Here is a 20,302-nt window from a genome sequence, read left to right on the forward strand (position 1 = left end):
ACCTGAATGGAGACTGGTGTGGAGCGATCTTAGACTCCGCCTCCTCCAGCAGAGCCAGCGCTGATTGGCCGAATTCCGTACTCTGGCCAATCAGCGCTGGCCAATGCATTCTATTAGCCCGATGAAGTAGAGCTGAATGTGTGTGCTTAGCACACACATTCAGCTCTACTTCATCGGGCTAATAGAATGCATTGGCCAATCAGCGCTGGCCAATGCATTCTATTAGCTTGATGAAGCAGAGTGTGCACAAGGGTTCAAGCGCACCCTCGGCTCTGATGTAGCAGAGCCGAGGGTGCACAAGGGTTCAAGTGCACCCTCGGCTCTCCTACATCAGAGCCGAGGGTGCGCTTGAACCCTTGTGCAGCCTCAGCTCTGCTACATCAGAGCCGAGGCTGCCCTTGAACCCTTGTGCACACTCTGCTTCATCAAGCTAATAGAATGCATTGGCCAGCACTGATTGGCCAGAGTACGGAATTCGGCCAATCAGCGCTGGCCAATGCATCCCTATGGGAAAAAGTTTATCTCACAAAAATCACAATTACACACCCGATAGAGCCCCAAAAAGTTATTTTTAATAACATTCCCCCCTAAATAAAGGTTATCCCTAGCTATCCCTGCCTGTACAGCTATCCCTGTCTCATAGTCACAAAGTTCACATTCTCATATGACCCGGATTTGAAATCCACTATTCGTCTAAAATGGAGGTCACCTGATTTCGGCAGCCAATGACTTTTTCCAATTTTTTTCAATGCCCCCAGTGTCGTAGTTCCTGTCCCACCTCCCCTGCGCTGTTATTGGTGCAAAAAAGGCGCCAGGGAAGGTGGGAGGGGAATCGAATTTTTGCGCACTTTACCACGCGGTGTTCGATTCGAACATGGCGAACACCCTGATATCCGATCGAACATGTGTTCGATAGAACACTGTTCGCTCATCTCTACGTTTTAACAGTCTCTTTTTCAAAAGGTGATGTTTTTCTAGGCAGGAAACTGTGTAAAAGCACAACTAAAATTTTTTCCCATAAATCCATAGTTGGGGTGAAGATAAACTTTGTAATATACTGCATATAAGAATTACTCCTGTTTCATCATTTAAATGCCTCTGTCACTGATATCTGCACAATAGAATTATACAGAGAAGAGAGGAAAAAAGGAGATCTCCTTAAATAGAGAGACATTCACAATATAGAGAGCGTTCTCTTTCACAACACAGCTGGGTTATCAGCCTTTTCCTGATAGGAATATCTCATTTAATGTTGTAGACTGTGTCATATCCTTCTCCCATAGGGCCCATTGAAAACAGATATTGTGTTGTGTATGGAGGGTGGACATAACTCGAATAAGTTAAGACAGGAGTAATTAAGTGGAATTTTTGCCAGAAAGTGGCCTAGTTTTAGAGTTAACATATTTTGAAAGATTTTAGGTTTTCTATGTTGTCTAGGATCCACCAGTCACAATAGGCACGTGCACAGATTTGCTTTTCTCAAAGCATGCCTAGAAAATTCTCCCAAGAAAGTCAAAAGGGTCTGCTTTAGAACATTGAGTCGAAGGCCCATGGTCAGTCTACACTACAATAATAAGATTTTTAGATTTATTTATTTATTTTTTTTAAATCTAGATAAACAGAATTAAATATCAGCACCAAAAAACGTGATTTAATTTCCAAACAGTGACCCTTTAAAGAGAGGCAAAGACAATTTTCTTTAGTGAAGTATATTGCCAAACTTGTTCCCTTGACCTACACTATTGGATTTAGGGGAAAAAAAAAAAAAAAAAAAAAAAAAAGTACTTACACTAACTTTTTGAAGCACAAGTCATGAGAAAAATCTGAATTCCTCAATGTTTATTTTATATTACAAAAATTTGACTTCCACTATAACTACGGTAAATAAAACTGAAGCCCAAGGTTATAGGAAAAAAGAGACATCACTTTGTATGAAAGTCACAAATACTTATCTGTAACTCAGATCAAACCTAAAAATAGTCAAAGGGGTTATCCCATTATGGACACTTATCCACGGTCCTGTGTATAGGCGGTAAGAGTCCAATCGCTGGGTACCCCTAAAACCACCTTACGAATGGAGTGCTAGTCACAAGTCTACTGGCGCTGTATTCACAAGGTTTTTTTTTTTTTTTTTTTTTAGGAGGACCTTTGGTCACCCATCCTCCAGATTACTGAGGGACCCAGCGATCTGACAGCTGATCTGTGTCCATAACGGGACAACTACTTTGAGACTGTAGGATTGAAAGATTGAAAACCAGGTGAAAGCCTCAAAATACCTGATGAATACTCAAAAAAAAAAATAAAAAAAATTTGTAATATAATTACAGAAATAAAAATATACTCTTCCAGATTTCTTTAAGGACAAACGATAAGGGGCTTATCTGACTCATTTGCTTACCTACGGATTCTTGGAGGCTTTGGTGGTGGAGAATCCATTTTATCATTCTCTGAGGAATTCATTGTGTTTCCAGAATTTTCAACCTGGCAATGAAAAGTTATAACTTAAATAATCATATAAATACTCACCCATTTCAGGGTTTTTTTTTATTAAAGAGATATAGATTAGATAGCTAGATTAGATAAATAAATTATATATATATATATATATATATATATATATATATATATATATATAATTTATTTATTTTTTTCCTTTAATTTCAGGTAATATTCAGACACTCTTGCTTTCATTCTCGGCATGAAATATCACAGTAGGCTGCACTATTACAGGTAGTTGCATCTTTGGAGGATTTCTTGGCACTTATTGAGTTCACTGGAATAAGGAGATCTTAATATAACGGGATGTTTGTACGCATCGTAAAATCTTATCTTGTTGAATTTATTGAGGGGACACAGCACCATAGGTATAGACCAGACCACAAGGAAGCAGACACTAGGAATAGAAAAAAAGGTCTGCTCCACCTATGGGCTTTCCTCGCTCCACAGACACTATGCTAACCAGTTTGTACCATAGCAGTAGGAGAGAGATAAACAAGCAAAATTGAACACATAAAACCACCACCATCATCATGTCCTGAACCGGAAACTAACCAAAACAGACGGACAGCAACAACAAGAAAACAATGGTGGGATCTATGTTCCCCAATGAATACAACAAAGAAGATTTATACGGAGAGTACAAAAATCCTGTTCTCTCACTTATTTCATTGGGGGAACACAGTACTATCCCCAGTAGGTGGGCATTACACAGCCATGTGAACAACCTAGCATACAACCACTTGCAGAACCTTATGACCCAAGCTGGCTTTGGAGGAGGCCAGAGAATGGATTAGATAGAATCTGGTGAAGGTATGGACAGAGGCCCAGGTGGCAAGCTTTGCAGACCTAGATAGGAGAAGCCTGATGCTGAACAGCCCAGGAAGCTCTGACAGCTCTGGTGGAATGCATAGTCACACAGAGGCGGTGGCCAGTCCTTGAGCCAATAGGCCTCCCTGACAGACTGACTCCATTTGGAGATGAACGCCTTTGCAGCAGCCTAGCCCTTACAAAGGTCCTCAGGGAGAACGAACAAACAAATAAGGAGTCAGTGAGATAAATTGGCTCTGATCACCTGGACCTCTGGGTGCTTGTCCAGGTTGATGTGGACAGAAGACACCTTAGGAAGAAGATGGGGGGGAAAAAAAAAAAAAAAAAAAAAAAACACGAAAAAGACAGCAGCCAGTCCAGAGTTCCTGCAGATGAAAGTAATGGCCACCAGGATGGCAACCTTCCTAGACAGAAGAAAAGTGAGTGTATGCAAAGGCTCGATAGGGGGAGCCTGAAGCACCTCAAGGACGAGTTTAAGATCCCAAAGTTCTGTGGGAGGACCGTAAGGAGAAGCACAGGCCAGGGTTTTCTGGAAAGGGCAGAAATCTGCCCCTTAAAAGAAGAAAGGCCATTCAACACAACTGAGGTAAGGTGGGGTGGGACAGCAGACCTTGTGACAAAGTTGACTTGCAGAGGAAGAGGTCAAGGAGCGTCCTCCAGCAGGAACATGAGATACGTGTAGCAGGCCTGGCGGGACCCAATCCAGAGCCACTAAGGGGGCGTTCACACTACTGTTGGTGTCCGATTGCAGTGTCCGTTGCTACTGTCCGTTCAAGATTTTAGCAATGGACACTAGCTGTGTCCGTTATAATTTCCATTCATTTCAATGGGATTTCATCTGTTGTCAGTTTGTGTCCGTTTGTGTCCTTAAGGGTCCGTTAACAACCATGTCCGTTTTTTCAAGCGGACAGAGAAATCACACATGCAGGATTTTTTTGTCCGTTTGAAAAAACGGACAGAAAGTGTCCGTTTTTTATTTAACATTGAGGTCTATGGGCAACGGACATATAACGGACAGTAACTGATGGCCATCCGTTACAGTCCGTTATTTTCTGTCCGTTTATTTTCTGCACATGCTCAGAAAGCATAAACAGCAAGAAGAAAAAAACGGACAGTATAAAAAACGGACACTAACTGATGCTAACTGATACTAATGTGTCCGTTTTTTTTAACTGATCCATTAAATGGATCAGTTAAAAAAACGGACACATTAACATCAGTTAGCATCAGTTAGTGTCCGTTAATGTCCGTTATGATAGGTGTCCGTTTTTTTTCTTTTAAACGGACACCTTCATAACGGACACCAACGGTAGTGTGAACGCCCCCTTAGATGGCTGTAATTCCCTCACACTTGAGTTTCTTCAGAACCAGAGGGAGAAAAGGAGGAGTGAGTAAGGAACAAGTACAGAAGGCAGAAGTCTGACCAGGGGAATATCAAAAGCGTCAGCAGCAATGGCTCGGGTGTCCTGGGACCTATCCATGTAACCCGGGAGCGTGTGGTGTACACAGGAGGCCCCACTGGGAGCACATCTGGAAAAAGATCTTCAGCTGAAGCGACCGCTCCACCCAAAGAAGAGAAAGGGAGGTTTCTTGGAAGGTCACACAGCTCCTGTTTCCCACCTGATGGTTCAAGTAGGCAACCGCAGTGGAGTTGTCAGTTGCCTTGTCTCTGCCCGGACACCCTTGGGAAGCTGAGAGGTCCAATGAAACATGACTAAGGAGATGGCCCTCCATTTCAGTAGGTTGATCTGAAGGGAGATCTCGGAATTGAACCACAGGCCCTGAATGGACAAGGCACCGAAAACCACTGTCCAGCCAGAAACACAGGCATCTAAGGAGATCACCTGTCAACGGAGGGGTGGGGGGTGGGGGGGGGAGAACTTCCCTGTGAGATTCCTGTGGAGGAGAGCACACAAAGAAGCTCTCAGTGGGCACGAGAATCAGACAGTTGAGGCTGGATGGAGACTTGTTCCAACTGCAATTACAGAGAATGCGAGTGTAAGTGAACGAAAAAGACGGCCTTGAAGGTCAAGACCATCGTGCCCAGGACCTGCATGCATAACCGAAGAAAGCAAAGAGTTCCTCCAAAGGTGGGATACACCAATAAGAGAACCAAGATCTTGGACTCCAGGAGGAAAATCTTACCCTGGTGCACCTCGAGGATTATACCCAGGAATTCCATTTGCTGAGAATGCACTAGCAGGACTTTTCATCATTTACGAGCCAAAAAGTGTAGGAGGTCCAAAGTGATCCACTGGCTGATCAGATTGTACATCTTGGGAGGGACTTTTGCCAGGAGGTTGTTCAAGTATGGAGTCATGGCAACTCCTCTGTAACAGAGGATGGCACTGATGGATGCCATCACCTCGGTAAATACATGGGGCAAGCCCAAAGGGGAGAAAAACAAATTGAAAACGTTGCGAACAATACCGCCAAACGGATAAACCGACAATGGCACAGCGCAATGAGAATGTGAAGGTATGCATCGCCCATAGAAGACAGGCATTTGCCAGTCTCCAGCGATGCCACCACTGACAGATGGGAGTCCGTGCGGAATCTGCAGACGCAGACAAACCTTTTGAGCCCCTTCAGGTCCATGATAGGACTAGAGCAATCCTTCTTGGAAATGGTGAACAGGTTGGAATACAAACCCCAGAAATGCTCTGAAGCGGGGACTGGGATAATGATGTCCTGACACTGAAACATGGAGATGGCCTGAAGGAAGGCAGCCGCTCGAGCAGGAAGAAGACAAAGTGGACAAAAAAAAATAAATAAATAAATAAAATTGTTTGAAAAGTAGAACTCCATGAAGTAGTTGACACCACCTCAAACCCAGGCGTCGTCAATGCTAGCAAGCCAGATCTTCCAGTAAGAGAGCAGCTATCCTCCCCATCTGAGGAGCCTTGAGTGGGGAAAAGATCTTAATGCAGAGGAGGGCTTGGAAGAGTTAGGCCGAATTTGCCTAAAAATCCTGACCAAAAAGACGGCTCCCGGAAAAAAGAAGCAACATGCTCATTCTTCAGGCAGATTCACCTCTTCGCCTGAAGACACTCCCGACTAGGAGTGGAGTGGAGTGCACGACTGAATGCCAGTGCACTGCACTGGCATCAAGTCGCAGCTACCCATTTTTTGGTACAGAAACTGAGGCGGCCTCTGCCTCAGTTTCTGGACCAAAAAAACCCCATGTGAACCCAGTCTAAGGCCCAGAGGACTTGGGACAGGACTGCCAGGCAGGTCTGGGCTTGAAGGAGGGCTTCTTGAAGTGAGAGTCCTGGGAAGACAGTCCTCCAGAGCAAGAGTTGGAGCCATGAAAGGAGAGAAAACGCTGAGAACAGCTGGATGAGGGATGCTGGTGCTTAGGGCGCCTCTGGGGGAGGAGAAAGCTTTATTTAGCTTCAGAGATGATCTTTTCTAGGCCTTCGCCAAAAACCCAGCCCTGTTCATCCTGAGACAAGAGAAGAGCCACAACCGTTTTCTTAGAGGCACATTGCACAGGTACTTGGAAGCATTCAGGATTTGAGAGACAAGCAGCTGGTTGTCCTGGATGGTAGGCCCTCTGGAGATGTTTGGCCCAAGAAATAAAGGCCTTACTGCACGACAAAGGCTGCATTGGTGAGAGAATCCACCCTCTTGTCTGAGGGGGTGACTGAGGGAGGCGGAATTCGCTAAAGGCAGACTAGTAGCCTGGGATAGCTTAGCTTTCGAGGGGTCAGCCGCAGGATGCTCTGAAAATGTGGAGACACACTGGTCTGGAAAAGGAAAGAGGACCTCCAACTTCCTAGTGGAAGGAAAGGGCCGGTCCATCTGAAGCAATTTTTCCTTCAAGATATGGTCAAATGCCCCATGGGTGGGGAAGACCATAGGTGGACGGTAACTGCGGCAGTAGGAGATGTCCTCTTGAGAAGTAGGATATTAAATATGTAGGTAGATTATCTCTGACCGCATGGATGAGCTCCTGCATAGCATCAGATATGGATGTGCCTAACTGATGCTAACAGTCTAAGCCAGAAGCATCCCCAGCAGAATCAGACACTCCATGGTGCTGTGATCCCCAATGAAATAAGAGAGAAAACCAGAATTCAACCTAATATAGTGGTTGGCAGGTTCTGTACCATTTTTCATCATATCAAAAGAAACCTTTGATTCCACTACCATTATCCAAAACTACAACAAATTTCTACAATTTTTTACACTTATTACAGGAGTTAATGCTAGGGTGCTTGGTACATATTGTTTAAATTAATAATTTTTTTTCTAGACAACAGGGCAATTTTATGAATATTGTCTAAATGATCAGCAACCAGTTGGGAGAGCTGCACTGTGATTGAGTGCATGGGCAAAAAAGTTTTTTATTTTAGACAGTTTTATAAATCTCCATTACATACCAAATCATCCACAATCTTTGTAGACTCGTTCTCATATACTTCCAGCTGCTTTTCAAATAACTGAGCTATAGCTCGATGTACAAGCTCATACTGTTCCTAAATACAAAAAAAACCTACATGTTTAATCAATAATTGGCAGAGAATTTGCTTACAAAGAATGAATACTGATGTTGGTCTTTAACCCCTTCCCACCGCAGGCATTTTTCAATATGACTCCTGGCTTTAAAGGGGCTCATCGCTAGGAAAAGTCATTTTTAAATAATCACATCCTTGCATAGGCTTTAGAAAGTCTATTCCACACCTACCTTTAGTATGTAGATTGCCTCAGTGGGTTCTGAATAAGTCTGTTTTTATTCATATGCTAATGAGCTTCCAGCAAGCACAGGAAGTTCCCAGCAGCACTTGTCTCTCCTATCATCTCCTATGTGTGTGCAAACAGGAAGCTGAGTCATCAGCAGCAGCCTCCCATAGGAAACAATAGGAGAGGTGTGCACGATGTATCGTTCACCAGTCTAATTAGCATATGAATAAAAACAGACTTATTCAGAAACCAAAAAGCTCATATATATATATTAAAAAAACACCACAAACTACTGTGAAAGTGGGGTAATTAGAATTTGTAATCCTTTAGATTTTGATTGTAGGATAGCTGTGAATTCTCGCTCAGTCGTATGGGCAGTACCACCACTGAGCCAGGGAGGGGAGCCCGACAAAGTGGACAAACTGCTTCTTGGACACTGAGGCCGAATTAGTAGCAGACAAAACTAATGGGATCCCAGAGGTCGGTTCCTCACCGATCACAGAGTGATGTCATATAACAGCAGAGTGCCACCACTTTATAAAATTTGATAAACCCTTTAACAAGTCATTAGCTTTTTATGTCCGTGACTTAACGTTAAAGAGCATAATAGTAAGTATTAGGAAACACAGTATATGTGCATTTATCAACTACAAGGCGTTCCTATTGCAAATAACCAATTGCGTACCTTGGTTTGGACTGCTGAATGCCGCTGTGTTCTCATGTCTTGAATTAAGCTGAAAACATTAAACTCTTCTGGTATCCTCTAAAGAGCAAGACAATAATTGGTTAATCTCTCGTAACTTCTGAAATGATCTTAATGGCGTATTTATACTTGCCACTTACTCGAGCTTTCAGCAGATTCCATGTATAATCTATTGCACAAATGGCTCCTGTCCTTCCACATCCTGCACTGAAAAAAAAAAAAAGGATCACAATGTTCTACTTATAGTCTGTTGAAGCAGTCAGTGTTAATGTCATACAGTTTTGCAAGGATTGCATACCTGCAATGTATACATATAGGAACATCCTCACGAGCCTGACAATCCCGCATTAAACTAATCATATCAAGAATAGAATCAAATGATGATGGGACATCATGATCCGGCCAATTTACATAGTGAAACTGAAGGATGCGACGAGTCTCCTGCAAAATAGATTGGAAAAAAAAAAAAAAAAAATTACTGTAACTGCAGTGACACAAACAGTAACTCAGGGCTCGTTCACATCTGCGTCCGGGACTCCGTTCTGCAGGTTTCCGTTTCCTGCACAAAACTGGGCAGGAGACTGAAACCTGCCGGCATCTTTCAAACCCATTCATTTGAATGGGTTTGAAAAGTGTCCAGCCGTGAGCAAAACAGTTTTTTTTTTTAAACTGCACACAGAGTCGGACATGCAGTACTCTGTGTCTGGTTTAAAAAAAAAAAAAAACTGTTTTGCCGCGGAGACCATAAAACGCTCATCGGCGTTCACGGCTGGACTTGGCATGACAGGTTTTCGTCTTCTGCCAGCAGAAGGCGGAAACCTAATACGGAGTGCCGAACGCTGGTGTGAACCCAGCGTAATCTGCATTTTCAAATCATTATAGTTTGGGGAGGTTTTTTTGTGCCTCTTACGGATAAGGTTTTCTAAGGCCCATGCAAAAACTGTTTGTGGTAAAGCAAAATCCACTAAAAAAAATACTACTACACAAAAACTGCTATGCAAGGCAAAATATATAAGCCATAATTATTATATAACATGTTAAATTAAACTCAACATAGTGATCTGAAACATGACAACCCTTACACAGAAAGCAATTAGAATCTTCCTGGAGTACCAAGATGTCTTTTAGCCCCAAAAATTAAAAATGGTCTACATATAAAAAGTACATAAATTTATGTAGAGATGCAGTGGTAATCTACCATTTTTCAAAACCACTTATGCTAGGTTCACAATAGCATTGTCACTCCGTTCTAGTCTAGAGGTGAAACCAGAACAACAGAGGTGGAGCATTAAAATAGAATCTGCCAGAACACTCTGTGACCGAGTTTCCAATGGAGACTCCACAGCAGAGGTGAATGTAGTCTTAAATTATAAAAATAGTCACTCAACATTACCAATGTTACCCCTCCATGCTGCTTTTTGTAAGTACTTGCTGCAGCTAATCACTGTACGTAGTAGTGACCCACCAGTGACATCACTGCTGCAGCAAGTGAGGACATCAGGAACTGGCTGGGGCTAGGAAGAGTCAGAATGGGAACAGCAGGAGATTGGGAATGTATGTATGACTAAGATTATTATATGAAAGTATTCTAAGGCTGGGTTCACACCAGCGCTTAATCTCAGTTCCAGGTTTCCATCCCCGAACCAGTTTATAACGCGCTGTACATATTTTTCACCCTTTTCGGGTGGAAACCCTACTGACCCCATTATAGTCTATGTTGTCTGCGGGTAACTGTTTTTTGTTTTGTTTTGGTTTTTTTGGGCGGGGGGGTTGGTTTTGTTCTTTTAAGCGAATTCAGTTTCCGTTAAGGGGGAAGGGGGGGTCCACCAGCGGACCCCCCCCCCCCCAAACGGAAACCCAAACGCAGCTGTGAACCTAGCATAACCCCTATCTGATACCCTAAGCTGTAGTCAGGGCAATTAAAGTAAAACAGCTGTGATTTACAACTGCTACTATAGGAGTAGTTCAGGGGATATTGTCACTCCTTAGGGAGTGAGAGACTATACCTGGTAATAATCCCAGCGTCATTGCAAAACAAAGGCCTCTTAGAAGGTCAAGCATGATGCAAAAGGGAGCAGCCTTTATTGGGTTATTTCACTGGAGTTCTGTCTTCCTAACTACATCAAGGAAGACACTTGCACATTCCAGTGAGCGCCCTCTATTGGTATGCAATACTGAGGCAGCAACTAACTTCCTAATTACATCATGGAAGACAGATTTGCATATTCTTCCCATGGTAGTATAGGAGTAATAAGGTTCCTCCATGCTCAGTGTATTGTCCTGGAGTTACACTTTGATAAGGGAAGCTTTTAGGACCTTTGTCAACAAAATGTAACTCTCTATGGTAACCACAGTAAAAGTGAAACAGCCTTCTGTGCTAAGGGACCTTGCTCCCCTGCCAGCCCCTTCCTTCACCTTCTTTGCCTAGGTCTGCTCTGTTAGCAGGGAGCCTAGCAAGAGAAAACAAAAGCAGTTTACAGCTCTCTAGTTTTCTAAACTTCTGGTCAATTTACACATGGATTAGGTGTTCCATAAACCATACAGAATTTAAGACCATAAACCAAATTTTTAATTGAAAAATTAAATAGGTTTGTAGATCCTGTGATCAGAAGTTGTATATATAAAATACAATATTGTTTTTGGTAAAAAGTAAAAAAAAAAAAGTACACATTTTATGCCATTCTACCTCTTGCGAAAAAAATATTCTACTTATTTTATAACTAAGGCTACTTATTTCAAGCCGTATCAGTCATGGGGAAAAATAGTTGAGCTATGCAAAGCCATTATCAACATTGCTGTGTAAAGCAATGAATATAAAAGTGCTACATAGTAAATGGAGTCCAATGGGCCCTGTGTGTAAATGCATTAGGCAGGAACAGGAAAGGGGTGATATTTGGAGCTCTGACCCTGTCCACCTCTGAATCCATCCCTTGCTTAAATAGCACAGACACCAAAACTAACTGTGCTTGTTGCTTGGGAATGGTAGATGTTCTAATAGACTGGATATCAAGGTAAAACTGGCAAAGGAATATAGAAATAAGAATTAGAGTATTGACAAGTATTATACAAACAAAAAAAAAGTCAGTTTCATTAAGTCTCAGGCTACAGTGATACAAAACCAATTTCTTTATTTTATGGTGGAGGTGGTAATGATCGACCAATTGCTGCACTCTTCTATAACAAAAGTCATGACTACCAAATCCATTGCAGTTGAAAGCACTTACATTCTGGAACTCCACTGTAAGTGTTCTAACAAAGAAATCTTTCCTGGACTGCTCTTCTTCCTGCATAGAGAGAATTAAAAATTACACCAAAAGTTAAAAAGGATTTTCTATGATATATACTTTTACCCAATCCACAGAATAGAATATATAGAAGATACGTCTCTAATCAATGGGTGAAAGGGGGGGGGGGGTCTGCATGCTACACATTTGTAATGCACTTTTCTCATGGAGACTCAAAACATAGGGAGTATTGTGGAGTAGGGGATTTAGTGGCTGCCATAGAGGTACTTGTCCCCATAACAAGAAGCCAATTTACCTATCAGTATATATTTGGCATGTGGGAGGAAACAACATACAAGTTCCATTTAGATGTTATCCTTGGTTGGATTCAAACACAGGACCCTAGCGCAGCAAGGCAACAGTACTCACCACTGAGCCACACTGTTGTTTTTTGTATTGTCGCTATCTTTTTAACTACGATGGAATAAAAAGTTTGAAGTTTTAAAGACCCTGAAGTGTTGCAGACCATTTCTTCACATGCATTTTTCATCACCACTGAGCCATATGACGGTATACAACTTCCTTATGAAGGCATACTTACACAAAATATGTGAAATGGTCCAAACGTTAAAGCTTGTTCTCCAAAGTTTGGATAATACCGCTCACATTTTTTCTGTATTAAAAAAAAAAAAAAAAAAAAGTTACAAAATATACCGGTTAATAATAAAGAATGTATGCATATAGTATTTACTCAATAGCAAGCAACTGATTAGCAAGTAGCGGTTTCCATATCACACGGTATAAAGCCAGTGTCACAGAGGTATCGTGTCACCCGAGATTATGTAAGAGTCCTATGAATACCAATTGCTTAGTCCCATATTGCAATCAATCCACTCACTAGCAGAAGCCTTCCAGTATATGCCTATGGAGATGCAGGGAATCACATTTTCCTAACCATTCCCTGCAAGTTCACACTGCTACAGATTCTACACATGTATATTATCACACTGCCCTGTTATGTGGGTCGATAGAACAAGGAGCAGTGCACAATTTTTGGAAATAGACTCCTCACTCTGTTTGTAAGACTAGGGCAGCACCTAGACTTCATTCAATTGCTATTATGACAGAGTCGCTAACAATTTCTATTTTCTTGTTACATATTAGCATTTATGATCCATTTAAAGAAGCTGCATATAACAGTCACTTGGGAATTTCATGAGTATCACTAAAGTCATTTTATAAAGATTTCAACATCATGACAACACAACACAAGGTTAAATGGGTGGGAGACCCAGGTGCCAAGACCCTCACAGAGAAAGAAGCAGAAGACCTCTGAACGGAGTGCTGTGTCCTTTCAACTATGATGCATGTTACAGCACGCGCTCAAGATTCCCAGGAGAACAGACCCATAAATAGTTTACAAGTCCATAGACCAATTGCTTAGCTCTTTGAGGACAACCGAGCACAGCCCATCAGACGATTCTTCCCCAGTAGGGATCTTGGATTCCAGACCCCCCCCCCCCCCACCAAGCAAAACTTATGACATTAGATAAAAAAAAAATATCACTAGTGTACATTAAGCGTTTTATGGCTACAGTATATAGAACACATCTTACTACAAAACGTTGAGTATATTCCTAGGATTAATTTTTTTTTCTCTGCAAGTAACTACTCAAGTATTGCAAAAATAGGATACTTGTATAACCCATATTCAAGAAGTTCTGATACCTCATGAACTAGAGCCTCTAACTTCATGTTCTTAGGGACCACCTGTAAAATTCATGTTGGGGGACCCACTTTACTGCATGTGAAAATATTCACTGATGCTTGTGTACAAATTCCTAAACAGTCACAATTTTTTTTTTTTTCCAGCAGTAGCTCGCTCTTTAGCCCTTGCATCAGATTGCTTTTGCTCTTGGGTCCTGTCAGCAACCTGTTGCCTGGCTCTTGCCTTGAACTAGGGCCCTTTTAAGCTCTTAGGTGGGCACATAAAGATCAAAGCAGCAGATCTTAAGCAGCAGTAAGGCTACTGGTCCCCAGGGAGGAATGTAACTGGTTCGTCTGACTAGTGCGTATAGAAAAATAAACTAGGCAATTTGTTAAAGATGACATTTTATGTCCTTCTGAAACTGTTTTATATAAAGCTAGAGAGCCAACAGTGTGCAGTTATGTGCCCTGTGAGTGGGGATATTGCCGCCATTGGTTTTGGCACCGATTTCTCCCCACTGTCAGAAGTGACCCTCATAGCTCAACCAATGTCATCGCTGGGCTGTGAGACATGCCCCTTCTGACAGTACAAGTCTATGTTACTGTGTACTTTACACAGCCAGAGAAAGCAGGGGGGCCTGTTCACCTTTGGGCCAGTACTGCACACAGTTTAAAGAGGTTGTCTGGTTCTGCAAACAATATGGGGCTGGAAGCACAAAGTTCCTGCCTGTTATCTAGCGGCCACACAGCTTCACTGCAGCTAAAAAAAAAAATATAAGCCTGGTCAACCCTTTTAACAGCCTTCACATGTATACAACAGGAAGATGTAGAAAGAGACTCTTTCACATTTCTTTCCCTTGCGCAAAATATAATTTTCTATAATGAACAGAAGCTGAAGATCTCCCAGTCCGATTAAAGGCTTTTTTATACAGGTCATTGAATATTTATCATAAATGGACCGTATCCTGTGCAGTCATCAGCCTCTGGCAGCTCCCACATCCTAGATGGTCAGAAGCAGTTAAAGGAAATCCTGCATTACTGAAACCTCAGAGGAAGTGCAAATACATGCAAGCTCATTCTTTCTCCACAATACATACCCTTCCCATTTCAAACTCACGACAAGCCATTACAATTATCTGGAGATGGAAATAAAAAAATCCTATTAGTCATGTAAAAAAACAAAAAAATCTTTCCACATGTTGCACCAGTTAAATATTTTCCTCGGAAATTAGAGGAACCAAATTGTTAGTGTACAGTACATTGAATTACTTAATTTACTTAACTGACGAAAAAATCCAAATCATTAAAATGTAACTAAATGATAAAGGATATACTATATTTGGGGCTTCTTGCCCCACCGTGGAAGCACAGCATCATTAAAAATCTACAGCATTTCAGACAGCGAGAGACTTAAAAGGGATTTTCTGGCCCCAAACAGATTTTTTTTTTGTTTTTTTTAATACTGTTACCTATCCACAGCTGATCAGTATGTGATCTTTCGGGGCCTGCAGTGCCAAAAGCTGTTCACATAATATAAGCAGCTGGGGATGGGAGGGGGGTTCCCATCTTCTTAGTCAATTCTGAATTTTCCCAGCTCCCTAGTACATTGAGCTCAATGGTGCCATTATAAAGTTCATTTAGCCAAGCAAAAAAATAAAGCCTTAATACGGCTTTGTGAACAGAAGAATAAAAAGTGTATGGATTTTGGAAAGTGGATAGTAAAACCCATAAATTCAAAAATGAGAAAACACCTGCACAGGAAGTGGTTAATGAAATCCAATGAATTGTAAGAACAGAAAGACTCACCTTGACTTTGTATTCCCAAATCATTCTCCAGAAATCTATTACTGTGTTAGCTAAAGGCCCTTGGGTTGCTATGTATGCTTTAGGGCCATGTACTCCCTGAAAAATATTCAGATTATGATTAAGTAGTCAATGCAGACACATTTGAAACAAAAATGATGATCTACATGCATGAGCATGTACCAAAGTATACATTAAGAAATTGTGTATTTTTGCCATTAAAAAAAAAGTGCACATAAAGGAACTATTAGTTTGTGGTTTTCAGGCTATCATAACAAAAAACATTTGTGGCCATTATTAAAAAAAATTTCATTTCTAAAAACCACAGCATACCACCATCAACAGAGCAATGGCAGAACTCAATAAATGCAATTTGTCCATTCCAGTCTCCACTGCCCAGGGAAGACGTAACCATAAAACTATTTCAATATAATATTTTCATATACTTTAAATTTTACAAATTTAGTAGCTCCAAAGTGTGTAGAATTAAACTAGTATTTTAGAGTAGCAAGGCTTTGGAACTATAGTCCACCACCAGGTTATAGTTGGTACACACTGAAAGAGGGAAAGATCGGCATATCACTATCAAGGCCGGATAGTTTCATGTAGCACTCGATTTTTGTCCAAATAAATTTCACTATCAAGTTTAGTAGGGACTAAGATAGTGTGACAATTCGCCTAAAACATTCTAGAAGGAGGTCTGAACAAAGAATAATCAACAACTTAAAGCTGTACAATATACCCTACATTTACCTAATATTCCAAGATCTTAATTTCTTGTACGGTTCCGGTGACCAATTTCCCCATGACAACTCCTATGTGCTACATTCCACCATTCATCATGCAAACAGAAGTTTAAACTAGATTATACTGCAAGTAGGTAAAAAGCAGAAGTTATCCAGGCTATCTGGATGGACAGCCATAAAGAATATTAATTCCTCACTGCTTCCCCCCACCAGTAGGACTCTACCACCATTTATATCATACTCTCCCCTAGTGGATCATGCTGAGACTGTCAAGATGAGAATGGCTATGTACCATAACAATGTGTGAAATAAAACTAAAATGACAAAGCTTACCTTGATAAAATTTGCATTGATGTAGTCAGATTCATGAGGTGGAATTTTCAGTGCAAGTTTAACTCTACTGTGGTCGACTGGAAGAGTAATAAATTATTATATCAGTAAAACATTGCCTACTTATTGCTCATTGTCTCTGCAATCAATCAACTGACCAGTAAAATTATTTAGGCCCAGTTTAGATCTGTGTTCGGGCCATTCCGTTCCCCTTTCCACATGAAAAACATGAACAGAAAAGTCCTGCGAGCAGCACTTTTCTCTCCGCATTTTTGGTGTGGAAACCACACGGATGCCAATATGATCTATGGAGTCTGCGGGTTTCCTAAGGTAACCGCTTTTTTTTTTCCCAGGTGGATTAGGTTTCCTTTCAGGGGGTCCCCAAGTGGACGCCACTAATGGAAACCCATGCGCAGATGTGAACCGGACCTTAAAGGCGTTTTCTGGGATTAAGATACTAATTGGCTATTCAGAGTGTAGGACATCAATACCAGACTGGTAGGGGTCTGACAGCTCCATGACCAGCTTCTGAAGAGAGTGCAATGCTCAGATGAGTACGAAGGCCTCTTCACTGCTTACCAAGTGCAGTGCTTTACGTTGTATAGCAGCTGTGCATGATACGGCTTCTCAAACCAATTCAATTAAAATGGGACTGAGATGCAAACAGGCCACGTGACTGATGAATAACATCTCTAGCATGTGAAGTGCTATTGCAGCTTCTAAAAACTAATGATAGCAAATGCAGGAACCACATCACCACCAATTGGATATTGATAGGTAATCAACATTTTACCAAACAGCATTTTTATGTTTGCTGACCTTTTCATGCATCAAAAAGGTAAGTGTCAACAATCGCCCATTAAACAATCAAATCTACCCTAATACCACCTTAATTCTCTATTCTTCCACATGCAACTATCTTCACACATTCACCACAACTCAAAAGACAGCAAAGAGTTCTGTGCCATTAATGGCAACATTTGCAGTCAACAAGTGTGTGCAATAGATGTACACAGCTCATACTCTCACCCCACTGACAAGACAACACGGTAACTCGTTGTTAACAGTCTTCCTGGTGTCACTTGCAACGTAATCCCTTCCACCCCTCCTTTTCAGACACACAAAACCAGGAAGTAAAAACTTTTCATGCTGATCCTTAACTTCACATGAGCTCTGAATATTGTACTGAAAATATTCATCCTAGTATAACAAAAATTAAGATCCTAGGCTACCATAATTTCTGTAGATTATATTAGGCTGGCGCTACTGCTGTTTTAAAATCTGTTCGGTTAAGCAGCACTGGTTTAATAGTGAAGCATGCTACACCAATCTGCCCAAAGAGAATCAGAAACCTGACTAAGGAGAGCAATTAAACGCTAAATCTAATCACTTATCTGTGCGACTACAAATCTGGCATGGACTGAGTTTCACAAAGGCAATGTTAATGCACAGAAATAAATGCATTTTCACAATCTTAAAACACAAGTGTCAGTTGTAAAAAGATGACATATCACACTGCGCACTTATTGCACTATATACCCTTTCGTCCACTGCACTATTCCATGCCTTTCTTACAATACACTGAAATTTACTAAGGAATGTTTTTTGGGGTTTTTTTCCCCTTATACTCTACTAACATATCAAAGTTCGACATATCCTAGCATTAAGCCGAACATTTAGTCACTAATACCAGGACATGTTTTACCCTCATTAGCTACAAGTTATTTCTGCACAGCAAGAGGGATGGAATAGATACCTTTCTCTACGACTGATAAGTGAGAGGTTAGGAGGGAGAAGACTAACAAGAATGAAGAACAATTAATATGGCTGACAATGGCATGGCTTAAGACAGTTACTTCCCATCCCAAACAATGAATGGAGGGGAAGAGCAAAAGGGAAGAGTTGTCTGCACAGTTACTGTATATGAGTCATGAGCATGGAGGTTCAGGTGACATGCTAAAAAGAAGCACAGTGCTCAACTTACACGGCAAAATGTCTTTATATCTGTTCTTTTTGACATTTTCTTCTTTTTCTCCAGTGATTGTCGGGTAAATCTTCTCTGTTCTGTATTTTGTGGACAGTCGTCTTAATCTCTGTAAAAAGGAGGGCGTGCATATGTATTATTGTAAAATTTAGAAGCATCTATTAAATCATGGTAGGTGGTTTATTATTCAGGATGATGCAAACACACTAACTCTGTACTGTTAAAGAGGACCTTTCATCAGATTGGGCACAGGCAGTTCTATATACTGCTGGAAAGCTGACAGTGCGCTGAATTCAACGCACTATCGGCTTTCCCGATCTGTGCCCCAGGTAAAGCGCTATCGGTCCCGGTACCGTAGCGCTTTACAGTCAGAAGGGCGTTTGACATTTAGCCAGGGACGCCCTTCTGCCCAGCAGCGCCTATCGCGCTGTACAGTGTGAGCGGGGAGGAACGCCCCCTCCCTCTGCTCACACAGCTCATCCATAGACGAGTATTATCAGGAGAGGCGCTGCTGGGCAGAAGGGCGTCCCTGGCTGTCAGAAACACCCTTCTGACTGTAAAGCGCTACGGTACTGGGACTGATAGCGCTTTACCCGGGGCACAGATCGGGAAAGCCGATATTGCGCTGAATTCAGCACACTGTCAGCTTTCCAGCAGTATATAAAACTGCCTGTGCCCAATCTGATGAAAGGTCCTCTTTAAGAGAATTGTATTTGTTTTCAGAAAACGTGGGAAGGTCAACATTTTGCATTTGTGCATTGGTGTTAATTTGTGACCATGACTAGTCTGGAATTTAATAAAGTAGCATATATTAGCAGAAATATATTTATGGAGATGGTTAGTAATTGTTGACAGGTAGTACTCTGGATATTGTGGCAGGTGTAAAGTCCTAGAGGAACTATCCAAGAAACCTGGACACTAGGACTGCTCACTGTATTGTAAGATCGCTTTTATGTTATCAATTAGTTTTAATATTCAGTAGCCACCACTTCTGTGCTTAAGATATCTTAAAGGGATTTCCCATAAACATAACCATATTTCGAAGTGTAGACAAAAGTTAAAAAACACCTTTTGTAAACCTAAGTAGTAACTTTGCTGTTTTAAAGATTTTCTCTATCCATCTTAGTGTCTTTATAGGTTGCCAATGAATAGGACCATGAATACAGGAAAGGTATAGTCTGGTACCGTAAAAAAAAAAAAAAAAAAATAGCCATAATTCTTTATTGTGGAAAGGTTATCTTTTCATGCATGCCCTGCCTAATAACCTGTCCACAATAAAAGAAATATGGCTGTTTTGTTTTTTTTTGTTTTTTTTGTTAGTTTGGTTTTTTAGGTACCAGACCATACCTTTCTTGTATTCATGGTCCTATGAATTATTTATGCAAGTATTTACTAAAAACAGACATGTCAGAAGTGGGGACTCCACACAATCTGTATAATCCCATTAACATTTTTTTATTATTTCACAATTTCTCATCAAAATGTTCAAGCCCTGCTTGGGTTCTTTGATTTTACATATCGCTTTCCTTTAGCACACTTCTGTTTTTTAAAAAGAAAAACAAATTCAAGGAAAAATGTACCAAGTGGAAAAAGACTGTGGAAACAAGAACTTAGGCACAAAATTATTATATATACAGGTTCTAAAAATAAAATATACAATAAAATAAAATGTGAAAACTAAGACATCAAAGAGTTAATGGTTGAAGGGTTTAAATTGCTGAGAGGATCATTTTGAGAGCCATCCTATTAAGGGGCTACTGAGCAACACTGAGGTCACATTATTATTGCAGCA

The 20,302-nt window shown here is 41.1% G+C and overlaps 1 protein-coding gene across 1 annotated transcript in view; it reads right to left on the bottom strand.

The window, feature by feature from the left end:
- PTPN12 (protein tyrosine phosphatase non-receptor type 12) overlaps positions 1-20,302 on the bottom strand; it is a 47,623-nt gene that overhangs the window by 9,075 nt on the left and 18,246 nt on the right. The window contains exons 2-12 of the mRNA XM_075274053.1: positions 18,511-18,619; positions 16,530-16,606; positions 15,454-15,549; positions 14,745-14,783; positions 12,542-12,613; positions 11,941-12,000; positions 9,015-9,157; positions 8,857-8,923; positions 8,699-8,776; positions 7,713-7,808; positions 2,399-2,481 (exon numbers count right to left, since the gene is read on the bottom strand). Of these exons, the coding sequence (XP_075130154.1) occupies positions 2,399-2,481; positions 7,713-7,808; positions 8,699-8,776; positions 8,857-8,923; positions 9,015-9,157; positions 11,941-12,000; positions 12,542-12,613; positions 14,745-14,783; positions 15,454-15,549; positions 16,530-16,606; positions 18,511-18,619 (920 nt within the window). The remainder of the gene's footprint in view (positions 1-2,398; positions 2,482-7,712; positions 7,809-8,698; positions 8,777-8,856; positions 8,924-9,014; positions 9,158-11,940; positions 12,001-12,541; positions 12,614-14,744; positions 14,784-15,453; positions 15,550-16,529; positions 16,607-18,510; positions 18,620-20,302) is intronic.

This window comes from Leptodactylus fuscus, chromosome 5 (genome assembly GCF_031893055.1).
Source record: "Leptodactylus fuscus isolate aLepFus1 chromosome 5, aLepFus1.hap2, whole genome shotgun sequence".
NCBI classification, from domain to species: Eukaryota; Metazoa; Chordata; class Amphibia; order Anura; family Leptodactylidae; genus Leptodactylus; species Leptodactylus fuscus.